Genomic DNA, 17,636 nt, shown 5'->3' with positions numbered 1-17,636 from the left:
TTTCCCAGCAGTTTCAGTTTCCATGTTCCTTGTGAGAGGCTGCTGACATTTAGATGGATCTCCTTCAAAGAAAGGACTACAATAAGATAGAAGTGGGATGATCAAGTAGGATAACAACATGATCAAAATCTCTTTTTTTGCAGTAGTTTTCCTCTAGCGCTGGCAAGAAACTACATATAGCATTTCCTTTTTTGTTGTTGTTGATAACTGCACTAATTGTGATGCAGGTGAGAACAGAATTGTTGCTTCTAGGATTGGGCATTTTGTACAGGATATTGAGATTGAGATTGGGAAGATAAGAGAAAACTTAATTTGGAGACAGGACACATTTTCTTTGCTCCTTGGTTCATCACCCTAAAGTTCAAGTGTTCAAAACCATTAGGGAAAGGCCTGATCTGTAACAGAGTCCAAACTAAATTCTACCTTGTTTTTATAGGTCAAATTGTTTGGGATGTTGATGGTTCCAAGTTTGTAAAATTAAGATGGAATAAATAGCGGCAGTAGAAATTTCAAAATCAATCTTTAACAAGCTATGGGAATCCCAGGCACTGCACGAAAACAAGAACAATTAAGGACTTTGATCAGGTGTTAATATCTTGGCAGCCTTGCCATTTAAAGTTTGAAGTTGTTTAGGTAAACAGATGGTTACCTCAGTCCTTTAACTTTCATAAGGAAATTCTTGAAATATGCTAGGTTTTGTTGTTTTTTTTAACCTGGAACACATTCATAGAATGTTTGCCTATTTCTTTCAGGCGACGACAGGTAGTCCTCGACTTACGACCACAATTGAGCCCAAAATTTGTGTTGTTAAGTGAGACATTTGTTAAGTGAGTTTTGCTCACTCATTTTATGACCTTTCTTGCCACAGTTGTTAAGTGAATCACTGCAGTTAAGTTAGTAACCGGGTTGTTAAGGGAATCTGGCTTCCCCGTTGATTTTGCTTGTCAAAAGGTGACAAAAGATCACATGACACTGCAACAGTCATGAATCACCTCCCAAGCATCTGAATTTTGATCACAGGTCCATGATGATGCTGCAACGGTCATAAGTGTGAAAAATAGCCATAAGTCCCTTTTTTCAGTGCCATTGTAACTTTGAACGGTCACTAAATGAGCAGTTGTAAGACAAGGACTACCTGTATTGGCTTAATGCTTTAGTTCTTATCTCCCACATTGAGAGAGAACCGGTATAAAATTCAGGGGCTCCTCCTGGCCCTTCTGTGTTCATTTTGCATTTTTTATTCGTTTGCTTTGTTCGTTTTCCTTTTTTCCCCTCATTAAAACACTTGATCGTGTGCAGTGTTTGGCCCTCTTTATTCTCTGAAATGACATTAACCAAGGAGATGGGATAGCTATCTTGAGCATCTGCAAATTTACAGCTGGGTTTGCATCATAATGCCTCATTATTGTTTTAGCAGCATGGCTTTTCTGGATGCACAAAGGTTTACCTTTACCCTTGTCTCTTGTGTTGGCAGAACTATTTTTAATTTCAGACAAACACATAGGAATCTTTTCTGCCGAGTACGTGGTGAGGCTTTTCATGGCGTACCTTGTATCACCTAGGAAGTAGTCTCTTACATGTATGACTGTCACTTTGCATGTCCAGAAAATTTTAAAAATTGAACAGTACCCCAAATTTCATCAAGGAAGGAAAAACAAAGCAAAAGATGTTGAAATAAACTTAGAACCAAACCTGTTAACTATGTGAGGAGAAGAAAACTACCACCACGCATGAGTCAAGAAATGCAATTTACTCCCAACTTTCAACATCGGGACTATTTAATAGCTTTTTCTCTTTTCAGCAGAAAGGAATATCAGGGATAGAAAGGAAGGAGAACATCTTGTATCTCTCTCTAATAGTCCCATGAAGAAATAGTGCATCAGAAATATTGGTCTTCCTTTTAACAAGGGGCCTCAAACTCTTTCCTTCCCCATTTGTGCTTCCCTGCTTCAGTAAATAAAAGTTTAGAACTACGATCAAGAGGGAGGTTCACAGAGGTGGGTGGCATATGGTTTGCCCCAGCACCGAAAATGTGCATGTGCACCTTCCATGCATTTCCGCGGCCTTCTACGCATGTGCTTTGCTCGTGCGCCTGCTTGCACACATGCGTACGGCTTAAAAAATGCAGCTAAATAGGACGGCATAGCGCCAGGGTTCACCCAAACCAGTCCGAACCGGTTGAATCCCACCCCTGGAGGTTCAAGGCCAAGAACTTGGTTTGTATTAAATCTAAAGTAACAATTTGTCCCGATGTTAATAAAAGTCCGCCATATTTGTAAAGGTACCTAATGGAGACCAGCCTTCTCTGGCCAACTACATTTCTGGGACAAGAGCCCCTAGAATATCATTTTAGCACATCTGGTAGTCAGTAGATCAGGGAAAGCTTACAAGGTCCTCCCTTTTTATGGCACCTTTAAGATCCCTTTTCTGCCAAATCAATTCATGAGAGTTTCTAAATTAGAGCACAGATGGACCTTTTATATCTCTCCAATATCTAACAGTAGATTTTTCTCCTTCTCCCTACCCTTGTCTTCCCTTAGAGATGCCCTGTATCCAAACGCAATATGGGACCTCGCTTCAGAATGGAGGGTCCTGCGAGCGCTACCCAGCAGACCTCTTGACCCCTGAGTTTGGCAAACCCACCATGGACCTGGTCAATACCGAGATCTCTGCTGCCACTACTACTCTGCCCAGCTTCAGCACCTTCATGGACAATTATACAGGCGAATTTGACGCTTTCCTTTATCAGATTCCAGCTGCGAACCCCAATACCGCATCCTTCAAGCTGGAAGATTTCCAAGTGTATGGTTGTTATCCTGGTCCTTTCAGCAGCCAGTTGGATGAGACCATGTCCTCGAGCGGCTCAGACTATTACGGCAGTCCATGCTCAGTCCCTTCTCCTTCCACGCCAAGTTTCCAGACTTCCCAAGGTCCAACTTGGGAGAACTCCTTTGGAAGCTATTCCCCCACTCATACCTATGAGGGCATGAGGCCTTGGGTGGCAGCAGCAGAGCCTCCAAAAAGTAGTTCTACTCAACCATCTTATTTTTCCTTTGGCCTTTCGGCTCATAGCCCTGGAATCCCACCCCAGAGTCCCCTGAAGATGCACCCGACGGCCCACCAGCACTTGGTGGATGGAGAAGTCTTTTCACTCCCGCAAACCTCCTCTTCGGTCCATTTTTCTCCTTTGCCACTCAGCCAGGCCTCCCCAGGCGTAGATAGTTCTGGCCTGATGGACAATTCCCTCTCTCCAACAAAGACACGCAGCCCTGGATCCAATGAAGGGCGCTGTGCTGTGTGTGGGGACAACGCTTCATGCCAACATTATGGCGTCCGGACCTGTGAGGGCTGCAAGGGCTTTTTCAAGGTAAGAGGAATGCGTTATTTCAAAGTAGAGCAGGAACTTGATTCTGAAACTTCTGGTTCTATTAAAACAGCTTTCTCCAGCCAATGGTCTTTCAGTCAGCCCGAACCAGCAACTCACCCAATTTCCTAACCAGCATGGCTTCTTTCTTATGATAGCTGAGAAGCTGTATTCTCAACCAATTTGGAGGGCATGAGGTTGGGATTGACTGGCTGAAGACAATCCCAGCATTCTGCATGTCCTTAAGCTCCAGCAAAGAATGCCGGGATTCGAAGACCTCTTTTTCCAGGGAGGGAAAGGAAAAGCCTTTGCTATGTGTTGACTGCCACAGGGATGACTCATCAGACCTTTCTCTGACTGCTTTCTAAATAAAGGAGGTCATTGTAAGCACTCTCTTCCCCTCATAAGGGTAGGTGGCAGGGGGAAAAAATTCTTCCAGTGGGAGGCTGTAGAAGAGCTCTGGCAAGCCCTAAATCCATATCAATCCTTCTGTGTCTTTCGGAGGCTACCCTTATTTCATCTGGAAACTGTTGAGACCCAAAGCAGCCAAGAATCAGTAGCTCCTTGGTGCACACACAGAATTCCTTCCCAATAGTCCTTGTAGATTGCTGTAAAAATGGGGGCGGGAAGGCTAAGAACAAAATTATAAAAGGAGCTGTAGCCCAACGGATTTGGCAGGCACCATGTTGGGAAAAGGCTACTCTGCAAAAATCACCAGGAAAAGCGGTAGAGTCTTCAGGGAAGGGATGGAAAATGGGGGAACCACTGAAGATACATGAGGAAGAATTGAAATGTCTGGTTCACAGCTCTGAAAAAAACAGTGTAAGAAAATGAGGTTATGAATTATAGGAATTGTAATTGGACATACCTGTAGCATGCCAGGAGGGAGGAGGCCGATAACATTGGGTGGTTTGGCATCCCAAAGGTGGTCACTGCTCTTCTGAACGCAGAGATTTGGGAAGGCCACAAAAGCAGAAAGGAAGACAGGTCTGTAACCAGTGTGGAATAGAGAGGAGAACACAGTCAAATAGGCATACCTGAAATTAGCCTAGTATACACCTTCTCTGAATATACCACTGTTTACTGAGTGGGAACTTAGGCCAGGAAAGTCTTCAATACAGAATTGACTGGGAAATCCTGAGGACTGCACTAGGGGTGGGTTTTACTTACCTTTGCTACCGGATTGTGCACCCAGCACTTCTACGCATGCATGGAAGCTTCTGCGCATGTGCAGATCATATTTGATAATGTCTGGGCGGGTGGGCGGAGCCTCCTGCCACTGCTGCTACCAGTTCGCCTGAACCAGGGCGAACCAGTAGCAACCCACCACTGGACTGCACATCCGACACATCTGGAGGAGAGCAAGTTGAGGAAGGACATCTTGCAAAATCTTCTTCGAGTGTTCTCTCTCAGCAGGCATTCAATCAGTGCTCACAGTGCTTTTTGGGATTCTCTTCATTATAAATCTTAGGCCTTCTGCAAACTTTGGGGGTTCTCCACAACTGCAGATATCTGCATCCTGATATCTCTTTTGGCTAATGCAAAAACTACCATTCGGGATGAGCTTACTTTTGTATGTTATAAGGTAGCCAGTAAACAAGCTAAGTTTACAGCTTTCCAGTTGTTGCTGAAGTACAGACTTCAGCAGCTGCAGCCAGCAGGACCCTCCAAACTGGAAGTTGGCAACATCCAGAAAGCTGCAAATTAACTACTGCCATGTCTTTTTCTTTTTTCTTCTTTTTAACAACAACATGTAAGGAAAAGCTTGAAATAACGGTTTTCACTCCCACTCCTTTTCATACTTGAAGCCCCACAGCGTAGTTCTCCTGTCTAATCTCAGCCTGACGAAGGCTGGGCTTTAAGTAAAGACCTTTCTCCCTTGGGACGTCCCTTCTGAATATACACCAGTGCAACATGCAATGCGCATTCCTCACATTGGGTTACTTTGAGCAACCGCTAATGTGCTCTCCTGGGCAGGCGCTTCTGGCAAGGAGGCCTCTCGACAGCACACATTTCCGTCTCTTGAATTCTCCCTTGCATTGTGGTTTGGCAGCGATAGGAAATGGAGGGCGTTCCCTGCCTTTGTGGAGAATAGCGGTACTTGTAAGAGAAAGGCCTTTCTCTTTTCTCTGGGAAGGGCTCTTTGTGTGCCGACTGAGAAGAGAAGAGCTTCAAGAGCTCCTATGGAGCTCAGCTAGGTGACTAAATCAGTACGTCTGGCCAGTTTGTAGCCATAAAAGCTAAGATTTTTGAAAAGCAGCCAGTGATTCTAAGGGTGCCTTGATACTGTACATTTAATGCCCCTGTGATTCACTGAACATTGATGATTATTGTGTTAGAAATCAGTAGAATTCAATGAACAGGTGGTGCATTATCACCGAAACTGCTTTATCAAAATACAGGTAGTCCTCGGCTTACAACAGTTTACTTTGTGACCATTCAAAGTTACAACAGCAGTGAAAAAAAGTGACTTATGACCATTTTCCACACCTATGACCACTGCAGCATCCCCATGGTCACATGATCAAAATTCAGATGCTTGGCAACTGACTCGTACTTATGGCCGTTGCAGTGTCCGGGGGTGATGAGATCACCTTTTGCAACCTTCCGACAAGCAAAGTCAATGGGGAAGCCAGTTGTCATTAACTTCACAACTGCAGTGGTTCACTTAACAACTGTGGCAAGAAAGGTGGTAAAATGGGGCAAAATTCACTTAAGAACATAAATTTTGGGCTCAGTTGTGGCTGTAAGTCGAGGGGTACCTGTACTTCAGCTTGGTTTTACATGTGTTTTAATATTAAATGTGATAATTTCTTGTGTTACATGGCCTTCTTTTTCTTTGCTCATCTTTTAGCCATCAGATGCATTTAGTCTGCTTGGCTGGGAATCGTAGGAGCGGTAATTCAACCTATCCTACAGAGAGCCATTTTAGTGTAGATCATGCTAAATTGGCCACAAATCTCCTTTCTTGCAACCATAAATAAAGGTGTCAATGTCTCTGAGATATAAAGTTCCCTGCTGCAAATAACCGGTAGCTATCCCACCCAAGATCTTGGCAGAAGGAACGGGTCTGAAATCAATTTTGAATATAAGCAGTAGTATGGAATGGAATCTCCCTGAAATCATAGAGGAATGGAGACACTAACTTCCAGGTTTTTCCTTAACTGCACATGTTTTCTCCCACAAATTTCTAAGTAAGGATGGGATTCAATCCATAGTGAGACAAATGAAGGGACATCCACTTCTTCCAGTCTGGATTGTGTTCTAGGGAGAAATGGCAGGGAGATGTTTCCCAATAAAACCGAGATTAGGGTTGAAGTCAGTGGTGGGTTCCTCCCAGTTTGGTCCAGTTCGGCCGAGCCGGTTGCAGTGACAATATGACGTCACCGAAACGTCACCCCCCCCCACCCTCCCACCCCCCCCACCCACGTTATTCTTACCTTTTATTTGGTCCCACCCCCAATCTATTGCTGCCTCCTGAGTCCCAGCTGATGACTAGAGGGAAAAAAACTTTAAACTCTTGCTGCGGGGCTTCAAAGGGCCATCCTACAGCTGATCAGTGTTAAAAGCAAACAAATGAGTCGGGTCGTAAGTGCGAGGACTGGTCGTAAGTGCGAGGACCCTCCAGAAATGACTCTGACCAGCTAGCCACGCCCACCTAGTCACATGACCTCCAAGCCACGCCCACAAAATAAGCCACGCCCACAGAACCAGTAGTAAAAAAATTTAGAGCCCACCCCTGGTTGAAGTGAAAGAAAGTTGCTAAGACTACAAATTTAGCTAACGAGCTAAATCCCATTGAAATAAGAGATGGAAAAATAGAAATTTGAATAAAAAGTTGCAAATTCCAGGAAGAAAACCATGCATGGTTTGCTTTACTTTATAAAGTAAATAAAATTGACATGAGGTTGATTTTGATTGTTATGGTGGTGTAACAATCAGGTGATTCCTTGCAACTTGGGTATATGCTAGAAAGATGTTTAGAAGAGGGTGAAAGGAGGAATTCGTTCAGTGGTGGGATTCAAATAATTTAACAACCGGTTCTCTGCCCTAATGATTTCTTCCAACAACCAGTTTGCCGAACTGCTCAGAAAGTTAACAACCGGTTCTCCCGAAGTGGTGCGAATTGGCTGAATCCCACCACTGAATTCGTTGCTGTGTTTTGGGGGATCTAACAGCTGCACATCTGTTTTGCAGCATGCAAATCTTAACCTAAGTGATTGACTTTGCAATCAGAATATGCCTTTTTTTTTTGATTGAATGACTTCTCTAGAACAGATAAATACATAAGGGACGAATTTCTTTGCTTCCCATTTGAATATGAACTTAATTTGTAATTCCCAAGTCAATGCAATCCCAAATCAAGCCAAAACAAAGTTTATTCTGACTTTTCTAATTTTGCAGTTTGGACCAAAATGTATACAACTCTGTATAATAAGGAAATTGCACAAGTACACTACATTAGAAAAAATTGCTTTGCTTAGAAGCAGATCAAGGGTTAGTGGGTCCCTAGGGCAAAGGAACAAATGAGAATCTCTGCCAAAAGTAAACTTCATTATTAAGTTTAATACTAATATTACTAGTATGTAATATTATGAAGTCAACCAACGTTGCATCTGTTTTACTTATAAATATTAACTTACATGAAAAGTAAACTATCTCTTGCTTACTTTGCAATGTTTAATGTAAAATAACTGCCACATTTTATATACAAAACATAAATACACTTAAACATTTTATATAGCCCAGTAATTAAGAATGAGGTCGTGTTTATTTTATGGTATTTTCCAATATAATGTTGCATTAGCACTGTGGTGGTTCCAAATTTACAATGTTGAGATTTTTCTCTTATCATGACATTAGCTTAATCTTCATGCTTCTTTAGGAATAATTCTTCCATACACTGGCTGCAAACATTCAGGTGACCAAGAGATGGTGGCAGAGACACAGGTTCTATCTCTCTGTGTTGCCATCTAGTGGCTGTTAGGAAGTTGCCAAAACTGGATCTATTGAAAAACAGGACTTCTGCTAGGCTTCCAATCCATTTGAAATACAGTGAGAGCTATTGCTAATTGAAATGTCTTCAAATACTAGTAGCTTGGGTTGGTAGTTATGTTGTTGGTTGAGCTCAAACCAACAACATAGCTATTGCTAATGTTTTGTTTGCTGCAGATAGGATTTTTAAAAGCTTTCTCTCCTGTACAGTGCACCATCTACACAATGTGTACAGTCTTCTGACTCTTGCACTTGATCTGTAACTTGCAGATATAATTGCAATCTTTGTGCCCATTTTAAAGTTTCTTCCATATTTAATTTAGGAAGGTTTAGAGTTCTTTGTCTTTTCTTGTCAGTGGAGGCTTCGGCACTGGAAAAATCTCTCTGATATCTTGATCTTGCCATCTCTGCTTGCAGCCTGTTTCTAGGCTGGGTTTCCCAGCCAACGCTAGGCCCAGACAGGTCTCTTTATTCTTCGTTACTAGGCAACGGTGGGAGCAGGTCTAGCCTCTGAGGCGTCTTGGGCATAGTTGGGCTGGCACCAGGGATACACGGGTCCTAACCTACCCTCAGCCATGCAAGTTCACTGGGTAATTTGAAGTCAGTCCCTCTTTCTCAGCCCAACCAACCTCACAAGATTGTGGTTGTTGGGGGAAAATAGGAGGAGAGAATGCTATGGACATAAAGACATTAGTTCTCCAAGGAAAGAACAGCCCCCACTCAGTCTCAAAAACAAAGAAGAAATGGAAGAAGAAATGCAGGCTCTCCAACTTTCTAGGCATTTCTGCATTCCCAACACTTACCTTGATTGCCCTGCCTTTGGTTAAATATTGCTGACCAAGGAAGTGACATTTTACTGTATTATCGATACATGTCCACGATCCCACTATGACCGTGTTATCCTTCTCTGAATGACCTACTGCCAAGACTTATAAATAACCCCAAAGTAAAGAAACTTGAATGCAGGAATGCTTAGAAACATGTGTGTACATTTCCACGTAGATTTTTTAAAAAATAAAATGCCAAGGTGGAATGAACAAATTTGGAAAAAATTAGAAACTGGGAAAACGATAGAGGTTTAATGCCTATGGATGAATAAAGAGCTGTCTTCTGAAGAATTTGGCTTCCCTTGCATCTCTATCAATTGAATGGAAAGAGGACTTTACAGATGTATCACTGCTTTTCCAAAATACTTGAAAGTATTTTGTATTATTTGGATTCCTGAATCATCTGTACAGTGATTTTAGGTGCACTAAGGCTGTCATACATGTAACATCACGAAAAGAATTGTCACCTTAGATAAAATGTTTTCCTCTCTTGACTCTGGGTGCATGTGTGGGTGTGTGATTTACGGTATGTAGATACCATAATCCAATAATGCAAAGAGGTGGGTAATGTTGGACCCTCAAGATGTTGAACCACTGTTTCTAACAAACCTTCACAATTACCAATGCAGGCTGGAGCTGCTGGGAGTTCTGTTAAAGCAGAAGCATTTTGCATTCTTTCTTAGCAGAGGTGATGGGTTGAAATTCTTGCTTCAATTTCGGCAACATTAGAATATTATTACCTGCAAATGGAGATATGCAGGTCTAGCTGCGCATTGCACTTAGATGGAACATGAGATTTTGGTCATACTTACGACATGAGAAACCAAGGTTGTAAAAATGTTGCAAGAAATCTATCTCTGGTTAGACTTCTTAGTTTCTCTGTAACCAAGGTTGAAATGCCCTTTATTTATAACGGTGTAATCTTGTGTTCTCTCTCATAGCGCACAGTACAGAAGAATGCCAAATATATCTGCTTAGCCAACAAAGATTGCCCTGTGGACAAGCGGCGGAGAAACCGGTGCCAGTTTTGTCGGTTCCAGAAGTGCCTTGCTGTGGGAATGGTCAAAGAAGGTGAGGCATGTTCGTTCTTGTTCACTAGCCTTCTTCATCCTAAGGTCCTCTGAAATCCAGGTTGGGGAGGCATTTTAATAGTTGAGCTTCCACATGCCTGTAAGGTTCCAGGTTAAAGAGGGCTGCAAGAGACTGGAATTCGATATTTGGCTCCCAGAGCAAATTAAATATTTGCAAGAGGAACTGGCTGAAAAGGAGGAGGAGGAGAAGGAGATTTAAGATTTGTTATGCAATTCATTTGCCTGATCCAGCACCTGTAATTGCAAAGGAGGGCTTAAAACCTCTTTGTAGCCTTAGGATGGGCTGAAATGGTCGAAAACATCCACTCTTCAACAATGACTTATCAGTACGAGCAGTTGCCTGGCTTTTTGTGCTAAGCCAAACAACATGAACTGTATTATGTACAATATCAGGGTGGGGGTTTCAGTCCAGGAGGGTTAGTACCTTGTTTTGGCCGTTAATACCGTCATATTTAGAATTGAGCTATTCAGAGCCTTGTGACAGGAGGCAATCAATGGAAATGAACATCACACATTGCACTATGGATTTTTCTAAGATTGAAAATTTAGTGAAAGGAAACTGGAGCTTCTAACCACTTCCTCTGGCTGCTCAGAGTAGTTCCTAGGATGTTAAGAGTCTTTGACCAGGGTCATGCCCTGCTTAAATCCGTGGTGCGATTTGTTGAATAAATCATGCATCAAATGAAACCATAAAGCAAGATAAGCCGGAATATCAGCATTCGGATACATGCTAAGTCAAACCCAAACAAATCCAATTTTTAAGAGGATGCTGCATTCTGCCCTTAATAAAAAGCCCTCATAATGTATAAAACGCCGCACAGCTCTAAACCCCATTGAATGGTGGCTAAGCTGCACGGAAGCCTAACATCATATGCCTCTGGCTGAGATTCAGTTTGTGGTCCTTGATTGTTTTTAAAAACAGAAGCAGCTGTTCCTAGATTGTGGGCTTCTCCTGGTGATAGCGCTTGCTTGCCTATAATCCTCTCCTCATCTTCCTGTTCCCCCTTCCCTTTTCCTCTTGTTTCAGTGGTGCGGACAGACAGCTTGAAAGGCCGACGTGGTCGGCTGCCCTCCAAGCCCAAACAAGCTCAAGATATTTCACCGGTCAGCCTCATCTCCTCTCTTGTGAGAGCACACATAGATTCTGTACCCAGCGCTACCAAACTTGACTATTCCAAGGTATTTCTCTACATCTTTGGAAATGCGAGATTCTGTGCCCTAGACACTAGCCTTTTGGGGGGTTGAATTTCTGAAACTGAGAAGTGAGAAAATATGCTGATAGCTTTGGACCCCAGTCCTCTTACCATCAATTGATCATAATGAATCTGGAAGCTTCTTACTTCTTTCTTACTGCTTACAGTACTTACTTACTGCTTCTTACACAGAAGGCAGTGGATATTTCTTCCCCCTTTTTACTTTGCTTTTTTTTTATAAAATGCACACTTGGTTTATTGGCCTGGCCATGTGTGGCTCAGAGAAAGGCACATATCGCATGAAATATTTATGCCTGAAATGCCTCTGCCAAATTAAATTGGTAAGTGGCATCAGAAGAATGATGGTGGATCATGCCAAGGTCTCTCATCCAGTATTGTTCATATGTCTTTTTAGCCAGTGATAGACAGTCCTGTATGGATTCATGTAATTTATATCTATTTACTTTTTAAAATTCTCTGTCACCATTTAGCTAGAAGTTTTCAGGCCAGTTCAGAATCTATATCTTTTTGTTTTAAAAATCATGCACATAATACTTACTTAGACCATCTAAGGTTGCAAGGTGGCAGCTGTCACTTCACTTCACAGCCATGACTTCTTTAGTTTATTTTTGGGGGACTATTATTTGAACAGATTGTTATTGTTCAGTGGCTACATTTTATGGGCTATTTGTATACATTGGACATCCCCAACTTGGTGACATTTAGAAGAGTTGAGATTATTAGTATTTATTCATTTATAGTTCAACACCAACCAATAAGCATTAAGACATATACAGCAATTAAGGAGAAATTTTTATATAGAAATATGAATATATTACATTAAAACAAAGCTGTGTGGGAGGAACCAGCCAATTCCTTTGGGCTAAAACTACAGATAGAAATTTTGCCACTGTCCTCCTCATATGAGGGGCATTCAACTTTGCAATGTCAAGTCTTAATTGACATTGTTAAAAGTGAACATTTAATAGAACATGGGATATAGATTCAATTACCATATATGAACATTTACAGGTTTGATTTTTCATATCTGACCCTGATGATGGTGCAGAGAAGAAACCTATGTATAGCATGCATGACATGTTTGGATTATTGATCCCAGAATTCCCAGCTAGGAATGACTAACGATGAAGCAGATATTTTACTACACTTGATTATTGACAGTCATCTTGTAATAGCCTGACAGATAATCTAGGAGCAAACTCTTCACTTTCCAACTTGTTAAATAAGCTGACATTTTTAATTTTATGTGGCCTCTCCTGCCCACCCTCTAGAGCAGGGGTGTCAAACTCGCAGCCCGGCAGCCGGTTGCATCACATGCGGCCCACTCCTACCCACCCCCAGTTTAGCGAAGGGGAAAAAAGTCACAATACATCACAATACGTCAAGCAACGTGACGTCACAGGTTTGACACCCCTGCTCCAGAGCACATAGTCTACAATGCCGAAGCTCTTCATACTAGATAGCCCTGCCAGAAACAAAGAGTGCCAGAAGGGATTTTATAGGATGTACTTTGGTCACTTAGAGAATAAAGGAACTCTTCAGTGCAACTTCTAGAACGTGTCTTGCTGACTTCAAGAAAATAACTGCTTGCCACCTCACAAGAAATGCATTGCTTCTTTTCTAAAGACTTACTTGCTTGCTTGTGTTGTCAGTTCCAGGAATCTGTCTCTTATCAGTTTGAGAAGGAGGACTGCATGGATGTGCAGCTGTTCTATGACCTATTAACAGGCTCAATGGACGTGATCCGGAAATGGGCAGAGAAGATTCAGGGCTTCTTAGAGCTTCCAAAAGAAGACCAGGACCTGCTTTTGGAATCTGCTTTTTTGGAGCTCTTCATTCTACGGCTAGCATACAGGTATCATGTCATAGCTACGCCTTTCAGTTAAATAGCAAAGCATCATGTCTGTTAGCCCCATCTGGTTCCTAGCCTTTGCAATCTAGAAACAGTTCACGTGAAACCATTCAGTGGCTTTGAGTTATAACTTTGTGCAGCATCGTTTTAAAATGTTACCTTAACATCAAAGGACCACAGCAAAAAGAGGTTGGGATGCCTTTTGTGGATAAGTTCCACCTGGAGGACGTCCGGTGCATTTCAATGACCTTTTTCCAAACTGAACATCAGAACAAGGAAATTGTAGTTACCATAGCCTTATGACTTTTGCATCCTCAGTATTGATCATCATTATCACTACTACTACTACTACTACTACTACTACTACTACTACTACTACCCCAAAGATGCTTTTTCAAGAGGCAACTGGACTTTCTGGTTTTTTGTTGAAGATGTTTTGCTTCTCATCCAAGAAGCTTCTTCAGGTTTTCAGATGAGAAGAGAAACATCTTCAAAGAAAAACCAGAAAGTCCAGTTGCCTCTTGAAAAAGCACCTTTGGGACAACCATGACCTGGATGACTGTGAATCTCTATAGACATTTACCACTACTAACGTTAAAATATATGATGGCTGCCTACTTGAATTATTTCATTAATTTGATTTATACTCCTCATAGCTAGTGAGTATTTGCCATGGACAATGATGCCAGTAAGAATGAACTCACTCTCCTGGTTCAGTAAAATAGAGAACTTCTGGGCAGGGATTTTTAAAAGGATTTTTTTAAAGTGATGTTGCTTTTATCCTATGCTTGTATAATTAACATTTCAGGATATTTAAAATAGAAAGAGAGAGTATGTGTGTGTGTGTGTGTGTGCAGATAAATAAATCAATAGGACATTAGAGATGACATTAGAGAGACATTAGGGGCTGCAGGTATCAAAGTAAGAGCAATATTCAAAGTAGCAAGGTAATCCTGCAAGATGAGAAAGGAAATCTGTTGAGATAATAAATTGGATAGCATGTCAGACTTTGACCAGGGGACAAAGCTTAAACCGGCTTGGTGTGAAGTTTATCTTGGCTTCATGACACCTGCTTGGGTTAGCCACCTTGCAATGTAGCTGAGAGAAGAAAATAGAATATCTGTTGATGCATGCAAGAGCTATATTTGCTGCCCTGAATTCATTCTGAGAAGCAGCAAATAAAAATGTAATTAACGCAAGCAACTCTAAATGTGATAATTAGAACTAGCACAAGCCACCCACGCTTGCTTAGATTCAGTGGGCCGCCCCTTCCCAGCCACAATTGGTAAGGAAGGAAATGCTGGGCACTTAACTGTCACCTTAATCCATAGGGTCTGTGGTGATGAGTTGATTTTAGCCCTACCTGGAGAAGCCAGAGGTTGAATTTGAGATCTTCTGCATAGTTCTGCCATTACTACCATATTTCATTACAGGTGTCTGTTTCTGAGCCTCTTCTCTGACTACACAATGTTTTGTCTCTTGCAGATCCAAGCCAGAAGAAGGCAAACTTATCTTCTGTAACGGCGTTGTGCTGCATCGTATGCAGTGTGTCCGGGGTTTTGGAGAATGGATAGATTCCATCATAGAATTTTCCCAGAACCTTCACCGCATGAACATTGATGTGCCCTCCTTCTCCTGTCTTGCAGCACTTGTCATAATTACAGGTAGGTGGACAGGAGGGCTCTTGAGAAGAACATACGGACAAGCGGACAGAGGGACACGCAAGCAGGAAATACAGCATAGAATGGAGGGTGAGGGGAATCCTAAGAAGATCAATAGAATTTTTGGCCAAGTGTGATTGGACGCACAAGGAACAACTCTGCTTGTTAGGAATATGGAAATTGAGAGATTCTAAACTCTACAATGAGCCAGAATTGTTAGGCCTTATTGAAAGGGGTTCCAGATATGTGAAAATATCCTTAACTGGTGTCTGTAACATAGATGTCTAGGTGCTAAATAGCAACCCTCAGCATCCCTCATCATTAATCATAACTGTCTGGAGTTGCAGTTAGTAACATTAGGACCAAACATTCTGTCCCTGGAATAGGATCTAGTATTAGGGGGGTCGAAAATAATCAACTTAGTCATCTTAAACCATGTGGTTCAGGCAGCATTTGCTGGAGATCCCTGGAAAAAAAGATTCATAGAATCCCAACTTTTGTACACTTCTCTTTATGTGATGAAACTGATATGTCCAAAGGAAGGCCTCACATTTCTTGTTGCTGTGTTTATTTTTTGTGAAACACAAGGCAGGATTGTTCTGATGTAGCTGGTGAGACATAGATTTATAAAAACGACACTCCCAAAGGTTTTTTTTTTTCAGGAGGCAACTGGACTTTCTGATTTTTCTTTGAAGACGTTTTGCTTCTCATCCAAGAAGCTTCTTCAGCACAGAGCTCCAAGAAGCTTCTTGGATGAGAAAGTGAAACGTCTTCAAAGAAAAATCAGAAAGTCCAGTTGCCTCCTGAAAAAGCACTTTGGGAGCAACCATGACCTGGATGACTGAGAATCTCCATAGAGATAACTGAGAATGTTTCTATAAAAACCTCAGCTTCCCATTAGTTTCCACAGCACAAAGTCAGGGTTAGAGAGCTTTGTTAATAAATTCCAGAAAATGTATATCTAAGCGCTTTGAAATGAGACTTGATTTGATTTCTTCGAGTTGATTTCTTTAATGACTAACTTCTTCCCGGTTCCTTACCCAACTCTGATGTCTCAACTAGATCGCCATGGGCTAAAGGAGCCAAAGAAGGTTGAAGACCTCCAGAACCGCATTGTCAGTTGCCTTAAGGACCACGTGACTTCCATCACCAGTGAGCAGGTACAGCCCAACTGCCTCTCAAAGTTATTGGGCAAACTTCCTGAGCTCCGCACCCTTTGCACTCAAGGCCTACAGCGCATCTTCTACTTGAAGCTAGAAGACCTGGTGCCCCCTCCTCCAATTGTGGATAAAATATTCATGGACACGCTGCCGTTCTGAGGACAAGGTGAAAGGAAGCCACCACCACCATGAACCAAATGGTGCTTTCTTTGGGGGAGAGTGGCTTTGTTTGGGTTTCTCCTCATCCTGCCTCCTACTACTACCACCGCCGTCACCGTTTCTCTTCCTCGGAGGGAGAGAAAAAACTAGCAGAAAGAATGTTCTGCCACCTTCCATCCAGAGGGAAGTTTGCAGGAACATTTCCAGAGACATTTCCAGAAGAGTGTTTTAAAATGTTAGTCCAATGGTTGGAGACTGAGAACCATAAGCACTGTACGCGCCCTTTCCCCCTCATTCCCTTGACGTTTAGAGGTTACCGGGACATTAAGAATTGCCATGTAATTCTCTCTGAACTTGGGACAACTTGGAGTTTGTATTTTTATTTTTTTTTACTTGTGGGGAAAGCCCTGTGTGCCTTCTCGGGTTACGTGCACAATCCCTAAACAATGCTGCCTTGTTCCAGGACCTGCCAACAGCTCTGCGTGCAATCCAGCACCCCTCTTCCATAGTGTTGCATGGAGCCACTGTCTGTGTCACGAATGGAACATTTACATTGATTTGACAGCTGAAGGCCAGTTAAAAAATTTTTTTTTAAAAAAAAGGTTGCCTTCTCTTATTCGACCTTGTCATCAGCCCTGGATTACATGCCCAGGTTTGGCAAGTGAAGTTTTCCAACCCCTCGGCCTAGAAACTGCTTGCATCCTGTCCTTGGTGCAACTGGGGGTGGGGGGTAGAGTTCAGGGAGAGTTTTGCCGTAAATAAGCATATGTCCCTCCCGCCTTCCGCTTAGACAGTGGCCGTTTTGCTCTGTTGAGTAATTTCTTTGTAAAAGATGTATATAAGAAGAACGATGGGTTGGCTTGTAAATACAGAGGAAAGGAAGGCTCTTTGTCTTGAGCCACCAATAGTTGTGTATCACTCTACACCTGCAGGACACCTTCTGTCTTTCTATGTAAATAACTTTGTATTGTAAAGTCCTCCATTTTTGACATTTATATTTGTCTATCCCTGCTTTCCAATTTCCAGTATGTGACTTTTCCAATTATTAATATATATAAATATATATATATTTAATATATTGAATAAAAAAGATTATCCAGGTTAGATGTAACTCCTAATCCCACTTGTTTATGTGCCTGATCATTTATATGCCTAGAGTAGCCCAAGTTCTGTGAAACTAGATAATTATGTGCTGGGGAAAGCATGGTTCTCATTCCCTATGCTTCAACTCCAGCATAGAAGTGAAGAGCCAGAATAGAAAGGAAAGAAAAAAAACAACCTTAAGGTCAGAGACTAACACTGTTTCCTATGGT

At 42.0% G+C, this 17,636-nt stretch overlaps 1 protein-coding gene across 3 annotated transcripts in view; it reads left to right on the top strand.

The window, feature by feature from the left end:
* Positions 1–17,314, top strand: part of NR4A1 (nuclear receptor subfamily 4 group A member 1) — a 42,718-nt gene extending 25,404 nt beyond the window's left edge. For all 3 annotated transcript variants that reach the window (XM_060688881.2, XM_034412401.3, XM_034412403.3), the window contains 6 exons: positions 2,541–3,367; positions 10,128–10,257; positions 11,305–11,456; positions 13,144–13,346; positions 14,829–15,007; positions 16,067–17,314. In XM_060688881.2, the coding sequence (XP_060544864.2) occupies positions 2,543–3,367; positions 10,128–10,257; positions 11,305–11,456; positions 13,144–13,346; positions 14,829–15,007; positions 16,067–16,323 (1,746 nt within the window). In that variant the 5' untranslated portion in view covers positions 2,541–2,542 and the 3' untranslated portion in view covers positions 16,324–17,314. The remainder of the gene's footprint in view (positions 1–2,540; positions 3,368–10,127; positions 10,258–11,304; positions 11,457–13,143; positions 13,347–14,828; positions 15,008–16,066) is intronic.
* The last annotated feature ends 322 nt before the right edge of the window (positions 17,315–17,636 follow it).

This window comes from Pantherophis guttatus, chromosome 2, assembly GCF_059756535.1.
Source record: "Pantherophis guttatus breed Tessera chromosome 2, ASM5975653v1, whole genome shotgun sequence".
NCBI classification, from domain to species: domain Eukaryota; kingdom Metazoa; phylum Chordata; class Lepidosauria; order Squamata; family Colubridae; genus Pantherophis; species Pantherophis guttatus.
Note: the sequence above shows the minus strand (reverse complement) of the source record. Positions and strands in the feature narration are given on the sequence as shown.